The sequence below is a fragment of the Rhinopithecus bieti genome, unplaced genomic scaffold (genome assembly GCF_001698545.2).
Source record: "Rhinopithecus bieti isolate Rb0 unplaced genomic scaffold, ASM169854v2 scaffold_80483, whole genome shotgun sequence".
In the NCBI taxonomy this organism is placed as follows: domain Eukaryota; kingdom Metazoa; phylum Chordata; class Mammalia; order Primates; family Cercopithecidae; genus Rhinopithecus; species Rhinopithecus bieti.
This window is the reverse complement of record NW_016829408.1, coordinates 54,590-75,281: the sequence shown is the minus strand read 5'-3', so window position 1 is coordinate 75,281 and position 20,692 is coordinate 54,590. Positions and strand designations below refer to the sequence as shown.

The window sequence follows — 20,692 nt, the reverse complement described above, 5'->3', positions numbered from 1 at the left end:
AAAAAAAAAAAAAAAAAAAAAAAAAAGCTTATTAATGGATAGTCAATCATTGGAGACGTTAAGTTTTAGGTAAGATAGAAAAAAGGGTCTTTTAACATAGTGGTATTATATATATTTTTGCCTTGTATTTTTATGTTACAGAATGGGTCTAACTTTGGGTCAATATATGTGTTCACTTAATTTTGTTTTAATTTGGAAGTAACCTGAAACTTACACAAAGATTGCAATAGCATTACAAAGGATAGCCAGGTTCTTCTTAGACTGACACACTGTTAACATTTAATTCTGCTTGTTTTATCATTTGCTCTTTCTATATACAAATTTTTCTTGAATCATTTGAGAGTAAATTTCGTACATTACTCTTCTTTACCTCTAAATACTTCAATATGCATTTCTCAATAATGAGGATATTAATACTTTACACAACCATGATATAGCTATCAATTGCAGTAAATTTAACATCAGTATATTACTTTAATCTATTCTATTGCTTGTATTTCAGTTTTGAAAATTGAACCAATAATGTTTTAGGAGATTTTCTCTCACACAAGACCTAGTCGAAGATCCTGTATTGTATTTGGTTGTCATGATGCTTTAGTCTCTTTTAATTTGGAACAGTTATTCAGCTTTTCCTTGACTTGTGTGACATTAATATTTTTGAAGAATGCAGTCCTTTTAATAGTCCTCATTTTGAAGTCTGTCAAATATTTCCTCATGATTAGATTCGTTATGCATTCCCAGCCAGAATAGTATACACATTATGTTATGTCCTTCTCATGGCATCACATCTAAGGCACACAATGTCCATGTGCCGCTTACTCATTATATTAATTTTGATCATGTAATCAAAGTTTTTCCCAGTTCTTCCGCAATTATGTTTTTGCCTTGCAATTGCTAATCATAACAATCTCTGGAAAAGATACTTCAATTCTATGCAAATATCCTGTTCCTCATCAAAATTTCCCCTTAGATTTAGCATCCATTGATGATTCTTGCTTGAATCAGTCTTTACTGTTATGGCTACAAAATGATAGTTTTCCAGCACCAACATTCCCTTCGCATTCACTCGTTGGCATAGGGTATTCTGCGAAAGCAAGGGTCCTCTGTTATCGCTCATTTATTTACTTATTATCAATGTTATTGCTCATTTATTTACTTATTATCAATGTGAACGCAAGGACTACTACTTTTTCATTGGTTTACAATTCATTTTCTTGTTTTGCTGCTCAAATTGTTCCGGATTTAGTCAGTGAGGGCTACTTCCTGTGTCTTTGTGACCTACCCTCATCATTTTTTTGAGTACTATTTTTTTTTTTTTTTCCCGGAATAAGATGTTCCAGGATCTTCTTGGAGTTTCCTTCCCTTAGACCTGCAATCAGCCATTTTTCTGAGGAGCCTTGGTTCCTTTTAGTAGAGAACAATGTCAGAAACCAAGATCTGGGCTCATGGCAACTGAGGTGTCATTGCTTTTAGCCCCTTTCAGTAGACAGAGCTAGGAAATGTGTGTGCTAAGAAGGTGTAAAAGGGATATGTGGCTGCAGGAGGTCATTTTATATGTGTTTGTGAGTTTTGCTCATCTGCTAAGTTGCCTGTCAATGTAGAGAGTTCTGATTATCTACATCCCAATTAATTTCTTTGGTTAGCAAATTTGTGATTAATATGAGTGGCTGGGAGGCTGTATGAAAACAATAGTGTCAACGAAACTGTGCAGAAAAGTTAACATAGCAAGTCCGAGCCTGCTATCTTTAGAAAGACTTGCCTACAAGGTTGGCCATGGCTGGTATCTGGGAACTATAACTTTGGGATCATTTCCCCTAATTCTGGAATTAAAGTGAATCACTGCTCCTAAACTGTCTGTAAAAACAATGCAGTTTATGCTGAACACCTGCTTTCCTCCTGGAAGTCTGGAGTTTTGGTACATGCTACACAGAGAGTGCCTATGTGACCAGCACCCAGTACAAACCTTTGGAATTGAATCTCTACTGAGCTTCCCTGATAGAAAATGACAACATGCTGAGTCCTGTGGATCCTTCTAGTGAATCATTGAACCTGGGGGTGGTCTTGGGGATCACTAAACATGTAAAAGAAAATGTGATGTTTTGTTTATCCAGAGAAAACAGGACTATTTTTCTCTTAGAGTGAAATGTGTGGTTATTGCAGCATGCGAAAGATAGTAAAGCACAAAACTGGAGAGGAATCTGTAAGTTTTGGAAGGTTTGGGGAAAGTGAACTTTACTTGTGCTTTATAATAGCTGCGAATACTGAAAAGAAGAAATAAAATATATTAAAATTTGGACAAAAGTTGGCTTGATTTTGATGGGTTTCTTCATTAAAATCTTTGTAAAATCTTTAATTCAAAATATTATATTTAAAAGATTCAACTTTGGTTATCTTTGCTTAAGTGATAGTTTGTTCAATAAGAGAAAGGGAAAGATCATTTTTTACCTTCTGTGTAATCTGCCCAAATAGTAGAAATTGTCTCTCATCAGAACTACAATTTTGTGCTTTGTTCTGCTTTTCATTATACACACACACACACACACACACACACACACACACACATTTATATTTACATAAATGAACAAAGTCAAAACAGACCCTTATCTTGGAGCCTATGATATGGCACTCATAAACAGGAAAATGTAAGAAATACTTGGGTTTGTTTGGTATGTCCTATAGTTATTAATTAGTTCAAAATGATTGTAAGAGCTGCTCTGTTTATGGGAAGAGGTGTCAGATCAAAGAGAAGGGAAACCTTCCCTAGTTTAATTTTGTACAGATATGTTACTAAAATAAATGTTTCAGAAACTATATACTTATGTTTAGAAGGTCCTGGAGATGTCCACACTGTATATAATGCATTCTTACTCTCAGGGGAACACTGATCAACTCCTCTTTGGAATAATCATGTGTTATACTCCAATAAAGGATTTTACTGTCCTTCATTCTGATAATTATAATAAATTATAAATCGTTATTTATAAATTCAGATAGAATTAAATGGTGCTGAGATAGCAAGAGAATGATCTGATGATATCTTCTGAATATCTGAATCCAGTCATATCTGAAGCCAGATCTTACCATGGGTTTTTAAAAATTACAGTCCTGGGCTGGGAGCGGTGGCTCACGTCTGTAATCTCAGCACTTTGGGAGGCTGAGGCGGGCGGATCACGAGATCAGGAGATAAAGACCATCCTGGCTAGCATGGTGAAACCCCGTCTCTACTAAAAATACAAAAAATTAGCCGGGCATGGTGGCAGGCACCTGTAGTCCCAGCTACTCGGGAGGCTGAGGCAGGAGAATGGCGTGAACCTGGGAGGCGGAGCACGCAATGAGTCGAGATTGCGCCACTGCACTCCAGCCTAGACGACAGAGCAAGACTCTGTCTCTGGAAAAAAAAAAAAATTACAGTCCTGGATAACCCAGCAGGTTTGAGTCACTAAAACATGAGATGCATAGGTCACAAGATTAGGAACTGAATCAACCATACACAAAATTATGTTGATATGGCAGAAGAAATATTTATGGTGGTGGCTGCCCTATAGCATATCGGGTCCCTAAATGACTACTGATGAACAAAGACTCCCTGACAGGTCACAAAGGACAGGTAGCACAAGTTAGCATTAAGAACTGGCACCCTCGTGAGAGGTCCATGCTTTTTGTATACCAGAACCTGGCATCAAAGAATAGAAAATTATCACCAAAACACAGCTCAGCAATGTGCAACAAAGCCCTTTCACATATATAATTTAACATAACCCTCACAGAAACTCTATGAAATCAATGTTGGAAATACTTTCTTAGTTTTTTTTTGTTTTGTTTTTGAGATGTTGTCTTGCTCTGTCACCCAGGCTGTCACCCAGACTGGAGTACAGTGACATGATCTTGGCTCCTGACCTCAGGTGATCTACCTCCCTTGGCCTCCCAAAGTTCTGGGATTACAGGCTTGAGTCACTGTGCCTGGCCCATTTTGCCTAATTTTAACTGTGCTTTTTATACGAAGTTCTTCCCTCCCTTTCACCCCAATTAGCCCTACTGAGTGGTACCTATACCTGGCCTGGGGACTCAGCACTACTTGTTAGGAACTGTCTTCTACTCCTTAACCTTCTTGTAGATACTTGGGCTGCTGAGGGTATCTCCCATTCCATCACTCCAGAAGTTGTGAAGCCAGATGAACAGCTAGAAATGGGACTGGTATTCTGAACGATATGGAGATATTTTTTGGTTGGTCCTTCATTACCAAAGGGAAGGACCTTTGGTAATTTAAAAGCAATTACCTTTTTAAAAGGGAAGAATTTAAAAGCAATTTATAAAAGTTTCTGACAATACATATAAAACATCTTTATTGACAAGTGAGCCAATAAGAGCACATTTAGGTTACAAATAACCAAAAAAATTGAAATGCATAACATTAAAATTTCCAAGATTCACATTGCAGTACAAACATGTGGCAGGTTAAACATCAGGCATAAAAAGGACAAATACTGAAACGCAAAGGGCCAGAGATCCCAAGTCCCTTAACACTATTTAAAAGGTTACTCAACTGCAAACTTCAGCCTCTGGAACCATCCCAGATAGCTACTGGTTAAGTGATATGAAGTAGGAAAAAAGAAGGTTCTGGATGGTCTCAAGGAGGCTGTGTAGAGAACAGCACCAGATGGAAGCAAGAGCAGAAAGAAGTCAAGTCCCATCTTTATGATAAGCCAGAGAACAGGATGGTCACAGTTCTTCACGGGTAAACAAAAGATGGGGAAGACACAGCCACCCTTAAGTAACTTCTACTGACAGATGCTCCAGCACTTCTCTATGTAGAGAAGGAGAGAGAAAGAGAGCACCAAGCAGGAGTGGGGGACTCTACATTTATTGTCTGCCAGTTCCTTTATATGCATTGTCTTATTTAATCCTTATGACAACTTTATGAGAAGCTGATGATTTATTCCCTTTGTTGAAACCTAATACAGATAAAGAAACTGAGACTCAGAGTAGGGAGTTTTTCAAACTTACATGACTGCTTAGTGGGGGTGGCAGAATTCAAACTCAACTTTGAAAAGCCCATGTTGGTCTTCTTTCCTTAGTCAAATTTTGGCCCTCAAATGAATTTATTTTCACTCAAGAATTTGGTAAGTTTCAATAACTTGAATTCTCCTGACAATATATAGTAACATCCTAGAGGTAGGAGTATTTTGATACATCATTTCCCATCTCTTTTATTTTTCTGACCCCTATGAACTCTCAGTAAGTTCAACTTTTCCATTCCACCTAATTTCTCTGACTGGTTTAAACCCTTTATCCCATTTCTTGATGAATGCTCTACAACAGGGGCCAAGCAAATATTTTCTGTAAAGAGCCAAATAGTAAATATTTCAGGCTTTCAGGGACATACAACCTACTATGGGCTATATCCCCACCAAAGTCATATAATGAAACTTCATTGATGGTATTACAAAATGGGGCCTTTTGGAGGTGATTAGGTCATGAGGGTGGAGCTCTCATGAATGGGATTAGTGCCCTTATAAGGGGCTGAAGATACCAGAACTCTCCCCTTCTATCACGTGAAGACACGGTGAAAGGTGCTTTCTATTAACCAAGAAGCAGACCTCCCCTATACCCTAAATATGTTGACATCTTGATCTTGGACTTCCCAGTCTCCAAAACTGTGAGAAGTAAATTTCTGGTGTTTATAAGCTGCTCTGTTTGTGATATTAAAGCGCAAAGGCACAACCTCCACTGCAGCTACTCAGCTCTGACACTGGACACAAAAGCAGTCAAGGACAACACGTAAATGAGTAAGTGTGGCTGAGTTCCAATAAAATTTTCTTCTGAGAAACGTGGTGGGTCAGAGTTGGTCCATGAGTCCAGGCCACAGTTTGTCAATTCCTGCTCTAAACCATTAGTACTAAATACTAAGATGGTAAAAGAGGTGAGTTCCTTTTCCTGTTTTCTTTCTTTTTTTTTTTTTTTTTTTTTTTTTTTTTTTTGAGTAATGATATGGTTTAGGTTTGTATCCCCACCCAAATCGCATGTTGAATTGTAATCCCCAATGTTGGAGGTAGGGCCTGGTGCAGGGTTACTGGACCATGCAGGTAGTCTCTCATGAATGATTTAGCACCATCCCCCTAGTGCTGTCTCGTGATAGAGTTCTCATGAGATTTGGTTGTTTAAAAAGTGTGTAGCACTTCCCCTCTCTCTCTTCCTCCTGCTCCTGCCCTGTGAAGATACCTGCTCTGGCTTTGTCTTTTGTCATGAGTAAAAGCTCCCTGAGACCTCCCCAGTTGCACTTCCTGTACAGCCCATGGAAGTATGAGCCAATTAAACCTTTTTTAAGTTCAGTCTCAGGCATTTCTTCATAGCAGTGTGAGACTGAACTAATACAGAAGACAATAACAAAAAGTAGGTAAATATGAAGGCCTGAGAAATGGCAACTTCTTCATGAAGGGAAGCTGCTTATCCTCAAGCAAGTCAGTTGAGGACTATCTTGTGAGCTATTTTCTGTACCTGTTTTCCACTTATACAGGGAAGTATGCCCTGTGTCTCACAGTTGCTTCAATTCTTCTTTACTGAGACCCTAAATATAATAACACACTGAGCCACTCAACTTCTCAGACCCTCAATATCCCTAGGGCTTTTTCTCAAATGGACACAGCATAGCTTACAGAAAGCTGAATAATGTAGACAAAGGAAGTCTCCCTGACCCTTTGATTATAGAAAACCAAGGATTCATTCAGTGCCAAGGATAAAAAAGGAGGGACTTGATCAACAACCACCGTTAAGATTTTGACCTATCTGCTACTTCACATAAACTCCCAGGGAAAAGGAAAATGAAAGAAGGTCTCCACAGTAGAGGGATAACAATGATATAAATCAATGATGATGCCAGGCGCGGTGGCTCATGCCTGTAATCCCATCACTTTGAGAGGCCAAGGCAGGCAGATCATGAGGTCAGGAGATCAAGACCATCCTGGCTAACACAGTGAAACCCTGTCTCTACTAAAAATACAAAAAACATTAGCCGGGTGTAGTGGCATGTGCCTGTAGTCCCAGCTACTCGGGAGGCTGAGACAGGAGAATGGCATGAACCTGGGAGGCGGAGGTTGCAGTGAGCTGAGATCGCGCCACTGCACTCCAGATGGGGCTGCAGAGCAAGACTCCATCTCAAAAAAAAAAAAAAAAAAAAAAAAAAAAAAAAAAAAAAAAAATCAATGAACATAATCCATGTGAACATAACTTAGAATTGTCTGTAAATATTATATAGCCTAGTTATAGCCATCAAATTAGACAGCAGCTTGTTGAGGGGGGAAGGGAATGCTAAGGACTTTCAACGCGGCCTTTTTGGTTTTTATGGATAATATAAAAGAAATGACACTCTAGAGGAATTGTACCATATGTGTATCTAGATCTCTACTTGGGACTCAAAGAGTAATAAATAACAACATTGTGTCTTCCTGATGATAAGGATATAAGCCCTCAGCCTAACCTACCCAATGAGAATTCCCTTACAAAGCAAGAGGCTTACAACAAAGCTCTGACATAACCAAGAGAGGGGAAAACTGAATTTCACAACGTTTGTACTGCTACCCACTCTCAGGGACTTCTTGAATTTCCACAAATAGCTATTTGGGAGGTTGGAGATTAAAATTTTGAAATTGCTGGCTACATGTCATAATGATCAAATTAATGGACATAAGGAACCTGCCTATGGCTCAAAACTATGTATTACACAAATGAAATTAGATGCATACAGAATTGGTCCTCACATGCATATTATGGATGGATCTTCCACCTAAACACACAAGTATTTAATATAGTGATAAAACCAACTTACATTTCTTCACATTAATTTTTCAGGGTTGCTCTTCAGTGTGAACTCTTTGATGTCTGATGAGAGATGAACTGCACTTAAAGCTTTTCCCACACTCATTACATCTAAAGGGTTTCTCTCCGGTATGAGTTCTCTGATGTTGAATAAGAGCTGATGAATGAATGAAGGCTTTTCCACACTCACTACATTTGTACGGTTTCTTTCCAATATGAATTCTTTGATGTTTAGCAAAATTGGAGCTCCGGCTGAAGGTTTTCCCACATTCATTACACTCATAGGGTTTCTCTCCAGTATGAATTCTCTGATGTTGAACAAGATGTGTGCTCTGACTAAAAGTTTTTCCACATTCACTGCATTCATATGGCTTTTCTCCAGTATGAACTCTCTGATGCTTAGTTAGGGATGAGCAATGGCTAAAGGCTTTCCCACATTCTTGACATTTATAAGGTTTCTCTCCAGTATGAGTTCTTTGATGTTTAATGAGTGCTGATGAATGAATAAAAGCTTTATCACATTCATTACATTCATAAGGCTTCACTCCAGTATGAATCAACTGATGCTGCACAAGATGTGTACTTCGATTAAAACCTTTCCCACATTCATTGCATTCATAAGGTCTCTCTCCAACGTGAATTCTCTGATGTGTTGCAAGGGATGAGCTTTCTGTGAAGGTTTTCTTGCATTCACTGCATTCAAAGAGAATTCTAGTATGAGTTCTCTGGTGTTTAGTTAAATTAGCTCTGTGGCTAAAAGATTTCCCACATTCATTGCAGGTATAGGGTTTCTCTCCAGTATGGACTCTCTGGTGTCGAATAAGCACTGAATGGTAGGTGAAGAGTTCACCACAATCATTACACTTATGAGGTTTTTTCTCTTTGTAAGTTTTCTGCTTTTTCATTAAGTTTGATTTTTGTTTCAACCTTTTTTCAAGTGTATGAAAGGCATAAGATCCTTTGGGAACTCTGTCTTCAGTGATAAGGACAGATTTCTGATTGAAGCTTTTCCAGTATACATGATGCTCATGGTCTGTTTCCTCAGAGAGTGAATTCATGTGAGTGAACATTTCTCTCAAATGTCTCTCCTGATTTCCTGGCTGACTCTCTAACCAATTTTCACATTCAAGAGCTGCTTCCAAGTTGGAGTTATAGACACTATTCCGTGTCAGTCTGTCTATTATTGCAACTTTGCATGATTCTGCTTTGGAAAAATCTTGCACTGAAGTTGAATCCTTGCTCTGTGGTCTAGTCTCCACGTCTGAAAGACATTGGAAATGCAAATTTCCTTCGTTTTCTGTGCTCAACAAAAAGGCAGTTCTGTAATAGGTAAGAGTTAATGAAAGTGAAAAGCATGCCTTCAAGAAGCAAGTGGATTTGACTCTTTTAGATGATTTGCAAAGAGAAACAAATGGAGGGAAACAAATGTTCAGAATATGCAGAGAAAATGAGTACATCCTATCCAGGAGAGTCAGAAGAGGGGAAAGATGACAAGAAATGTAAGAGTAGAGATGCCGATGAAGCAATATATCCACAGATGAGCAGGCAATGCATACACAGATCAGGATGGGAAGAAATAACTTTTTATAGAATACCTACTTGTTGTGATAAATTTCTAGGCACACAACCATCTTAGTGTAGAGCACAGTTACGGCTTCTAAATTTTCACTATTCCCATCCTACTTACATCCAAATATGTATTCCATTGCCAGTTTAATCTTCCTAACAACGCTTTTGTAACATTTCACTGATCAAAAACCTCCTATGATCTCCCAAAGGCATAATGACAAATACATGACATATGCACAAGGCTTTGTTGAAGCACTAATTGAGGTAGCAAAAGACTGATAACATCTCACATATCCTACTATATAGAAATGATTGAACATACAGTGGATACGTACAATGGAGTACCATGCAACTCCTTAAAAAATGACAAAGATCTTTACATATTGCTATAACGTGACCACCAGGATATATTAAGTTTAAAAGAAAAAGCAAGATATAAATAAGTATGCACAGTTTGCTACTGTTTTATAAAGAAAAAAAGGGGGTACAAATACATATACTATTTGCTTACATTTTAAAAAACAACAAAAAAAGGATAAAAAGGATAAATGGAAAACCAATAAAAATTTGTACCTATAGGGAAAACATCGGAACAGGGAGGGCAGAGATGGAAGCTTAACCTCTCTAAATATATCCAATATACATATAGTAGAATTTTTATATCCAATACAAAGCTAATTTATACAGAGATAAAATATTTTCAATAGTGTAGTTCAAAGAAATAAACAGAGGAGTAAAACAAGAGCAAATACAGAAATACAGTATATGTAAGAATTAAAGATAACATGAAGGTGGTATTTCAGTCAGTGAACAAAACAGAGATTTGTTTTTCCAGTGATGCCATGGAAACTGATTAACTATTTGAAGAAAATTAAGTTAGATGAGTCACTCATTTCATCCACTCAAATAAATTGTATTCATTCATCTATCTCTTCATCTTCTATCTATTTTATTCAACAAATATTTATAGAATATCTTCCACGTGCTAGGCTCTGAACTAGTCACTGGGAAAAAAGAGTCACTATGCATACACAGGAAGAAATAATTTAATCTAACATTCACAAGCAAAACCTGAATTGGAGTTCTGCCGCTTACTAGCTGTGTGATACTGGATGTTATTTAACCTCTTTACTTCAGTTTCCATATGTGTAAGAGGGGGTAATAACAGTACCCATCCTACCTTAATGAGCATTAAATGCAAATATTTATGAAGCACTTAAAAATGCTGACACAGCATAAGTGCTACATTAAGTGTTTGTTAAATAAATAAAACAAATTGATAGAAGGCTTGTATAGGTAGGTAGAGGCAAAGATCCTCAAGGATGGTCCATGAACCCCTGGGAAATAGTAAGTTCAAAACTGCTTTCAAAATAAGATTTAGATGTTATTTGCCTTTTTCATTGTCTCAACATTTTCAATGATGTTGTAAAGTAATGGTAAAATCGCTTACTAAACTTACTAGTAGTCCCCATCATGTACTCTTCGTTTTTTTTTTCTTTTTTTTTTTTTTTTTTTAAAGCCAGTTTTATTTAAAATGTCTATGGAAGCATAAACATTACTAATTTCATTGAATTTTAACCCTTGAAGTGCCTTTTTAATATAAAGGGTTAATGAAATAGGAAATATTCATAAGGCAAATCTGTTTATACCAAAGAACAATGGTCACCTTGAGGAAATGAGTTGTGAGCTGAACCAACCGCTTGTTTCACAGACCACCATTTTACCTGAAAGGGTGACCGAATGGCAAACTATGTTATCTAACTTGGGTATCTGGCAGACAGTTTCTCAAAAATGAACAGAGTAAACCTGTCGTATCAAGGACAACAAATGAGTTTTTTATAAAATTTGAGCTTTCAGGCAGAAATTACAAGGTTTGGAAAACTTCTATCTACTACCGAGAGCTTGATGGCCTCCTAAAACTTAAAGGCTTTTCTGATAACGTCCGTTGTGATACTGAAAGTTATAATATTCAAAAATATTGCACAATATAAAGTGTCAACAAAGATCTGCATAACTTAGTGAACCAATATTGTCCAAAGACTGATAGAGTTCAATACATGAAAAATTCACGGATGTGGTTTCAGATTCTACATTGAACCTAATCTTTCAGAAAGTACCACTTGTTCAGTTTTGGAGCTGTTTCAAAGAAGAAAAGCCATAATTACCTGAAAAGACCATAAAATACTCCTTCCTTTTCCAACTTATACCCATGTGATGCTGGATTTTCTCCATGCATGGCAACCAAAACAACAATTCATTTCAAGTTGCATTCAGAAGCAGTTGTAAGACTATAGCTACCTTCTATTATGTCATACATTAAAGAGATTGGCAAAAGTGTAAAACAATGCTATATTTCTTAACATTTTTTGGTTAAAGAAAATAGCTGTTTTTTAATAAAAAAAATACTGTGCTAACATGTAACAGGTTTATAATTTTTTATTTATATTTTTCTTTTAAGAGATGAGGTCTCACTTTACTGCTCAGGCTAGTCTCTAACTCTTGGGCTCCATCGACCCACCCACCTTGGCCTCCCAAGGCATTGGGATTACAAGTGTGGACCACCACACCGACCAATTATTTTTAAATGAATTAGCTAATAGCTTAAAATTTTTCTGTTTTAACTTGCAGTATAGTAACTATTGGTAGATATAACCCACATAAATGAAACATCTTTAGGGTCTTTAATAATTTTTATAGTTACAGTAGGTTCTTTGATGCCAAAGCATTCAGAACTGCTACCCTAGAGCACAGAGATGAAAGAAGAGTAGCTGTGAAATGAGGTTGGGATAATGAGTAAAAGCCAGATTTCGCAAGTTTTTGTAGACCTCCAGGATTCTGTCTGTTACCCTGAAGGCAGTGAGAAGCCATTCAGATGTTTCAAGCAGAGTGATGGCAAGATCAGATTTGATCATGAAAATACCAGTCTCACTACAGAATGAAGTATATGGGGCAAAGGTAGAATTAGAAAGATTATCACAGTAATCCAGGCAAACAAAAAAATATATAAAGGAAAATTCACCGTGAAGAAATACTTAGAATATAATTAGGTAAATACAGTAATGAATTGAGTAAAGGAGAAAGGGGGAGATGTAAAGACTGTGCATAGATTTCTGCCACGTACAATTTGATGACAGTAAGTATTACTAAAACAATTACTGGAAAAGGATCCTATGAGAGAGATGGGAAATTTAGACTTATTTTAGATATTCAGTTTTAAACATGCTATATTGAAGTATCTTTGACATAAGCAAACAAAAGAATCAAATAGTTAAGATGTTGAGAACAGCCCTGAGGAGAGCTCCAGGATGGAAATACCAATTTGGGACTCATCTTGATAGACGGTAACTGGTTGTGGGAATGATGAGACTAATGAAGAAGTAAGTAGAGGCTGCAAACAGTTGATCAGTTGGCCAAATCGGACTTTAGACACATTTTCTTTGGGCCACACTGTTTATGCAAACTTTTAAAATTAGTTACACACAGTTAAAAATAGGGAGATTGCAGCTGGACGCAGTGGCTTACGCCTGTAATCCCAGCACTTTGGGAGGCCGAGGCAGGCGGATCACAAGGTCAGGAGATGGAGACCATCCTGGCTAACACGGTGAGACCATCCTGGCTAACACGGTGAAACCCCATCTCTACTAAAAATACAAAAAATTCGCCAGGTGTGGTGGCAGGCACTGGTAGTCCCAGCTACTCAGAAGGCTGAGGCAGGAGAATGGAATGAACCTGAGAGGCGGAGCTTGCAGTGAGCCGAGATCGCGCCACTGCACTCCAGCCTGGGCAACAGAGACAGACTCCATCCCCCCAAAAAAAGGGAGATTACAGATAAATGCAAATTTAGGGTTTCTCTCTTGAAAACAACTGGAAGCATACTGAACGACAACAACCATTTAGAGCAGGGATTGGCAACTATAGCCTGATGCATACTTTGCTAAATAAATTTTTACTGGAACATAACCATTTATGTTGTATTTTCTAAGGCTGCTTTTATACTACTGTGGCAGACTGAATGGCTGCAGGGAGACCATGTCCCACAAAGCCTAATTATTTACTATCTAGCCATTTACATAAAAACCATGCCAGCCCTTGAGCTAGAGCTAATGAAGTAATGGCTACTCCTTTCAGTTGAGGCCTGCACTCCTCTGGGTCACCAGTTTCCACCTTGCTTGCTTTAACTCAGTGATATTACCTCCTGGCCCATGTAAGTACTCAAGTTTATGATCCCAGGTATACAAAAGGAAGGGCGATTAAAATCAAATTTTGAGGAATTAGAATATTTAATTGTTCAAAAAAGAAGGCTAAGAAGATACACTCAGAGAAGTAAGAAGCAATTCCAAATGGATTAAGAATTTAAAGAAAAAAAATAAAGAATATACTAGGAAACAGAGGCAAATATATATGTAGCCTTGGGGTAATGAAAAACGTTTTAAGCAGTACTGAAAGGGCAGAAAAAAAAAAATGATTGCAAAAATTAAACTTGTACATCAAAATGCATAGCAAAACTGAAAGGCAAAAACTAGAAAAAATATCTGTAACATAACAAAAGGTAAAAAACCTCATATATAAGGACCTCTTAACAGATCACTGTGAAAACTGCAATACCCCAAAAAAGGGAGATGGGTGGTGAGTGGGTAAGTCACAGAAACTGACAGGTCTCTGAGGTGAAACAGACATATCCATAATCACAGGGATTTTTTTTAAAACTCTTTCAATATTCAAAAGCATAACATTTTAAAAAAATAAGAATATCCAGGAAGGATTTTCTTTATGAGCTGTACATACTACTAAGTATAGTAATGAAAACAGTATGGTACTGGACACAGACAGACAAGAAACAGAAGCAAGTATGCAGGGGAACTAGGTTTACCACAGCTAGCATTACAAATCAGTAACAGAAGATTATTCCACGAACAATGCTGGACTTACTGGCTTTAAGTATGGAAAAAGACAAAATTAGTTTTCCTGTTTCATACCATATACAAAAATAAGTAACTGTAAAACAAAATGGAACATTTTGGAATAAAATAATCTTTCTGACACTGGGATAAAGTAGATAGACAATTTATAAAAAACAATATTAAAAAAAGTTATTAAAAATTTTAAATTCTATATGCCTAACACACCAGAAAATAAAATACTCCAAAGATTAGAAGAGCCAATTTCTTCTCACTGATTTGCAATGCTACTTCTGTCATATATTAGCACCTAAAATATATGAAGAACTCCACCAAATCAAGAGAAAAGATACAAACAGCCCAATCCCAAAAAACAGGCAAAGGGTAACTCACAAGAAGAAACTTGAATAGCCAACAAACATGAAATGCTCAAACTTGTATTTATCACTCAGAGAAATGAAAATTTTAAAACATCATTTTACATCTGTCAGATTGACAAAAATTACCAAGTCTGATAACTCAACTGTTGGCAGTTCCTAGTAAAGCTAAACATGTGATGATTTAAGACCTACTAATTCTTCTTCCAGTTGTCTCTCTAAACCAGCTCTCAAGATGAACATAAGGAAAAAAAAAGAAAAAAAAAAAAATGAACATAAGGAATCAATAAAAGGATGATCACTGCAACTGTTACTAATGGCAAAAAAATAAAGTATTCAGTTTATTCATACAATGGACTTACTACTCCACAGTAGTTAAAATGAATAAACATAATTCACATATATTAACAGATTAATATCAAAATATAATGTGAACTTTAAAAAATCAGACTACACAAGAAAAAGTGTAACAATAAAACACATTGTTTTATATACATATGTATATACGTCTCTGTGTATACATACACATACACAAACACTGAAATGATTCACACCATTTCAAGATATAATGGTTACTTCTAGGGGAGAAAGAGAATAAAAGGGTTTCTTTTTTTTGTTTTTTGTTTTGAGACAGAGTCTCCCTCTGTCGCCCAGGCTGGAGTGCAACGGCATGATCTCAGCTCACTGCAACCTCCGCCTACTGAGTTCACGCAATTCTCCTGCCTCAGCCTCCCAAGTAGCTGTAATTACAGGTGCCTGTCACCATCCCCAGCTAATTTTTGTATTTTTAGCAGAGACAGGTTTTCACCATGTTGGCTAGGCTGGTCTCAAACTCCTGACCTCAGGTGATCCACCCATCTTGGCCTCCGAAAGTGCTGGGATTACAGGCTTGAGCCACCACGCCCGGCCAAGAATAAAAGGGCTTTAACTGAATATGTAATATTTTTTATTTCTTAAAAAATAAAAGATATCACACAACCCAAAAGGATGGCTAAAATGAAAACACGATACTAAGTGTTGATAAGCATGTGAACAACTGGAACGCACATACTCTGCTGCTGGGAATGTAATTGGTACAGTGACTCTAGAAACTTCTTTGGCACTATCTACTAAAAATGAGTATGTATCTATCCTATGATAAAACAAGTCTACTTGTATGTATATATCCAAAAGAAATGCATATATTTGTTCACCAAAAGGCATTTAAAAAGTGTACATAGCAGCATTATTCAGACAGCTAAAAAAGGGAACTATCCAAATACTCATCTTCAGAAGAATAAACTGGTATATTAACAAAATGAAAAATTACACAACAATGAAAATGAATAAATTACAATGACATGCAACAACACGGATGTATCTCACAGCTAATGTTCAGTGAAGGAACCCCAGACACAAGAGTACATACAATATGATTCCATTTATAGAAAGTTCAAGAACCGTCAAAACTTGGTGCTATAAGTTAGGATAAGGTTACCCTTGGGAGGAGAGAGGGGCCTGAAAGAGGGCACAAGGGTGCTTCTAGAGGTGCTGGTAAGGTTGTTTTCTTGATGTGGGCAATCGTTACATGAATGTGCTAAATTTGTGAAAATTCATCCAACTGTGAGTTTTATATTGTAAGAAAAAGAAACAAAAGAGGCAAATGAAGCAAAATATTAGTATGTGTCTAATCTCAGTGATGGATATATGAATGTTATTTTATTTTCTGGACTTCTGTATATATTTAAAATGCTTTAGAATTTTTAAAAAATTAAAAAATAAGGGCACACAGGTATTTTCTTAAGCACCAAAAAGTATTTCTTCATTGTCCTGCTGGGCTATCATTTCTGAAGACTCCCATCTATCTGGCTCACCTGAATAGCTGCTTTTGGGGGTTTTTCTCTCAAGCTTCAATGGTTCTTTTCCATTCTCCAAGTTGTAGTTCTCAGGTTTGGAAACTGGAAGCCCTATTCATTTAAAAAAAGAAAAAGACAGAAAGAAGAAAGTAATGGGAGTAAGTTATTTGTGGAAGTTTTCTTCCAGCAGGTTGAATTGTTACATATTCCTTTGTGAATTCCAACTTTCTTTCTTATTTTTTTAATTTATAAAATTTACTTTTTATTTTTTATTTTTAAAGTTAATGGGATCTCACTATATTGCCCAGGCAGGTCTCGAACTCCTGGGCTCAAGCTATCCTCCCACCTCTGCCTCCCTAAGTGCTGGGATTACAGGCATGAGCCACCACGCCCCACTTTCATGGCCACTGTCCTGCTGGACTTATTTATTTGCAATGGGTATAAAGATCTAAACTGGAATATGGTCTCAACTTCTTGATCTACAAAGACAAAGTATTATATATAGGAAGAGCTGAAGTAAGGGAGGGTGAACCTCTAAATAAAGCTTAAAATATCTACAGCAAGAGTCTGGGCCTGGTAAGGAGTTCAACTGGATTTGTAAATACAAATATTTTCAACTCAGAAAAGAAAGGAATTTCTCTTTATTTCCTTATTGTGCGAGGAAACTTCAGAGAGATGTTGCAAATTAGTCCTTACCTCAGGAAAGGAGGAAAAAGTGGGACCTCAATGGCAGCACCACATAACTGTGGTAACTGAAGTTTTATCTTCTAATGTTTTTCCTTTCCTTCTTCAGTTACTAGAAGTCACTTTCTTAGGGGATTTTTTTTTTAACATGAGGTTTGGGAGGGGCTAACAGTTCCCTCTACCCCTCACATAATCATATGCATGCACGTGTGTATGCGTGCCATGCTGGTAGGCCCAGGATCTAAAACTGGCCACAGAGTACTCAATCTCTCTGGCTCTAGAGATTATTTCACCGATGGGCCTGTGACCTTATTTGCTGAAACTCCCAGAAAAGAAGCATTTTCTTTTTTAGCTTAGCTATCTAACTGGAAGAATAACGTAACCCTGGGACTGCCACTGGCCATCTTTGCCACATAGGGAGATCCTAAGAATAAAGCTAATACAGAGCAAAACCAAGCCAATTGATTAAAAATAAATCAATGAATACAGGAAATTCTTGATAATATATTTGGATTCCTGAAAAATCAAGATTTTTTTCCCCTTTAAGAGTGTGAGTTAAGTTTCTGTCACTTAAATCCAAAGAATCCTGATACAAAACAAGCATAGACATTTCATCAAGAATCTAAATCAAAAACAGATTTTCTACATAGGCCAAAAGAATTAACACTTTTGACTCCTGAATGCAAAGGTGAAGGCTTTGTTAAGTTATTTCACTTTCATTAAAGTAATGATGTTCCCGTAAGCAGATTCCAGAATCACAATGATAATCCATTCTTACAAAGTGAGACCAGGTTCCTATAGTTCTCCAGCATCACATCCCTTTGTGCAGGATCCAGCTTCCCCCACTCCTCTGGCGTAAAGTCCATGGCCACATCCTTGAATGTCACTGTTTCCTAAGACATAAAACATCTTTTTCAACATCTTTCCCTTGATAACCTCTCTTTCATCCCCCAGTTTCTGCTGGCCCTGGAGCAAAAGCCTGAGATGCACTTAACAGGGGAACTGACTGTGATAAATGACAAGTATTCTAATGGTCATCAGATTCAGAGTACTTTACGTAAAGGGTAACTATCAATTATGTGCCAGGCACACTATGCTAGATTCAATATGAGAACTAAAAGATGACCCTGGTTTCTCCATTGAGAGACTACAATTTTTCTGAGGAATAAAGTATTAAAATACGAACCAATGAGTCAACAATGTAGTTTGATTAAAGTAAAATATAAGAAGAGGGAAATAAATGTCATGTCTACATAATGCTTCTCTGAGTTCTCAATAAAAAATTGATGAGTCAGTCTAGCCAATCACAAGATGAATTGCAATACAGAACTTGGAAAAGAAGAAGTCGTGGAAAGAAAAGACAGCAAAAACAAATCCAATTAAACATGAATTAATTCAAGGCAAAAAGCATTAAATTGGAAAATGGCTCCAATTTATGAGATACGACTCATAAATATTTACGTATAAAATATCGTAAGATTATACTTCTATAAGACAAAAAATACAAAAACCATAAGGAGATAGATACATATCTGCATTGAACATGCACCTTTAAGTAAACCCATAGACAACAGCAATAATATTTCAAGGTTACTGAAAGAAATATGCGTCAAATGCTCTAACTGGATAGAAAACACCTTCTGTTTAAACATGTAGCATTTGCAAGAAGTAACAAAGTAAATTTCAGTACATTCCAAAAATAGAACAGAATAATTTATAACTGAGAAAATACATCAAAATATGAAAATAATGATGAAATAAAATAGGAAAAAAATGCCAAATGGCTAAAACTGTACTCAGAGGAAATTTCATAGCTTTAAACACTTCCATTTCATTTTTTTAAAAATGTAAATAAATGACCAGAACACACAAATCAAGTTAGAACAAAAAACAAAGGAAAAGAGAAATATTTACAATATAAAAGCAGAAATTTTTACAAGAGAAAAATAAGACAGCTGGAAAATCTGAATAAGGTCAGTAGGTTATAGTATTATGCCAATGTGAATGTCCTGATTTTGAAAAAAGCATAATAAAGCAAAGTAAAATATAAATTTTTACAAAATCTGGGTGAAGCATATACAAGTTCTTTGTGCTATTTGCCACACTTCTTATGTCTAAAATTATTTCAAAGTAAAGCTACTATGGGAAAATAATCTAAGATTTAAGAAATAAGAGAATTATTCCCTTAAGATAAAATAATACGTAAAAATCACTCAGTAGCCCCTAAGTAGAACAGACATTATGAGGAAAAATGACCTTTAGCTTCGAATCTGCATATACATAACTAAATCAACATTCAGTGGGGATTAAGTGCCAAACGATTAGAAGAAAAGCCAGAACAACAAAAATGCAAACCATTGCACAAACAGCAGGAAAAAAATACAAAAGAGGAAACAATAAATCACAGGAAACAGAATTATAAAAATCACACGGCAAGAAAAGTTTGAAACGCATGTATTACATGTGAATGAGCAAATTTCCCTTATAAAAAGGTTTTTTAAAAAAGCCACATCCTATATACAGAATAGGCCATCCAAACAAAATATTATTGCTAGGTTGGGTACTGGTGAGTAAATGGAAGGAAATATAGTATACTGTATGTCTGAATACAGTAGTGCAAGCACAACAAAAAATGTGAAAAAATATACATAGTAGAGAGAGGCAGGGACTGATTTTGAGGGGAAAGTAGCATTACCTTTACATTTCTGTATGTCTGTGTTGTTCACTTTGTTACAATGAAGAAGAACTAAAACCTTAATATTTTTAAAAATCTATTAAATTAAAGATAAAAAATAGCCCAGGCGAAAAAAGGTGCAGACATGGCCAAGTCCAAGAACCACACCACACACAACCAGTCCCGAAAATGGCACAGAAATGGTATCAAGAAACCCCGATCACAAAGATATGAATCTCTTAAGGGGGTGGACCCCAAGTTCCTGAGGAACATGCGCTTTGCCAAGAAGCACAACAAGAAGGGCCTAAAGAAGATGCAGGCCAACAATGCCAAGGCCATGAGTGCACGTGCCGAGGCTGTCAAGGCCCTCGTAAAGCCCAAGGAGGTTAAGCCCAAGATCCCAAAGGGTGTCAGCCGCAAGCTTGATCGATTTGCCTACATTGCCCACCCCAAGCTTGGGAAGCGTGCTTGTGCTCGCATTGCCAAGGGGCTCCGGCTGTGCCGGCCAAAGGCCAAGGCCAAGGATCAAACCAAGGCTCAGGCTGCAGCTCCAGTTTCAATTCCAGCTCAGGCTCCCAAAGGTGCCCAGGCCACTACAAAGGCTACAGAGTAGGTATCTCTGTGTGCCAACGTGAGGACAGAAGGACTGGTGCGACCCCCCACCCCCACCTCCGGGCTGCCATCTGCATGGCGCTGTGGTCCTCCTGTGCTGTTTGTACAAATAAACCTGAGGCAGGATTTGTTAGCCTCTGTCTATGAAAAAAAAAAAAAAAAGAAATTTACCAAAACGTGGGGGGGGGCTAATAGCTGGAACCCTAGCTATTCGGGCGGCTGAGGCAGGAG

The 20,692-nt window shown here is 37.1% G+C and overlaps 2 protein-coding genes across 7 annotated transcripts in view; one reads left to right on the top strand and one right to left on the bottom strand.

The window, feature by feature from the left end:
• Nucleotides 1-4,316: 4,316 nt before the first annotated feature.
• Nucleotides 4,317-20,692, bottom strand: part of ZNF286A (zinc finger protein 286A) — a 21,146-nt gene continuing 4,770 nt past the window's right edge. For 4 of the 6 annotated variants that reach the window (XM_017864739.1, XM_017864737.1, XM_017864735.1 and 1 more), the window contains exons 4-6: nt 17,954-18,068; nt 16,510-16,602; nt 4,317-9,073 (exon numbers count right to left, since the gene is read on the bottom strand). In XM_017864739.1, the coding sequence (XP_017720228.1) occupies nt 7,842-9,073; nt 16,510-16,602; nt 17,954-18,068 (1,440 nt within the window). In that variant the 3' untranslated portion in view covers nt 4,317-7,841. Of the gene's footprint in view, nt 9,133-16,509; nt 16,603-17,953; nt 18,069-20,692 lie in introns of all 6 variants that reach the window. The other 2 variants (XM_017864740.1, XM_017864741.1) reach the window with 2 other exon arrangements.
• Nucleotides 19,984-20,596, top strand: LOC108523969 (60S ribosomal protein L29-like). The gene has a single exon (XM_017864742.1). The coding sequence runs from the start codon at nt 19,995-19,997 to the stop codon at nt 20,460-20,462; it is 468 nt and encodes a 155-aa protein (XP_017720231.1). The 5' UTR covers nt 19,984-19,994; the 3' UTR covers nt 20,463-20,596.

Bases quoted from the DNA above. Each gene is read 5' to 3' on its own strand.
- LOC108523969 (XM_017864742.1), top strand. From the start codon at position 19,995: ATGGCCAAGTCCAAGAACCACACCACACACAACCAGTCCCGAAAATGG.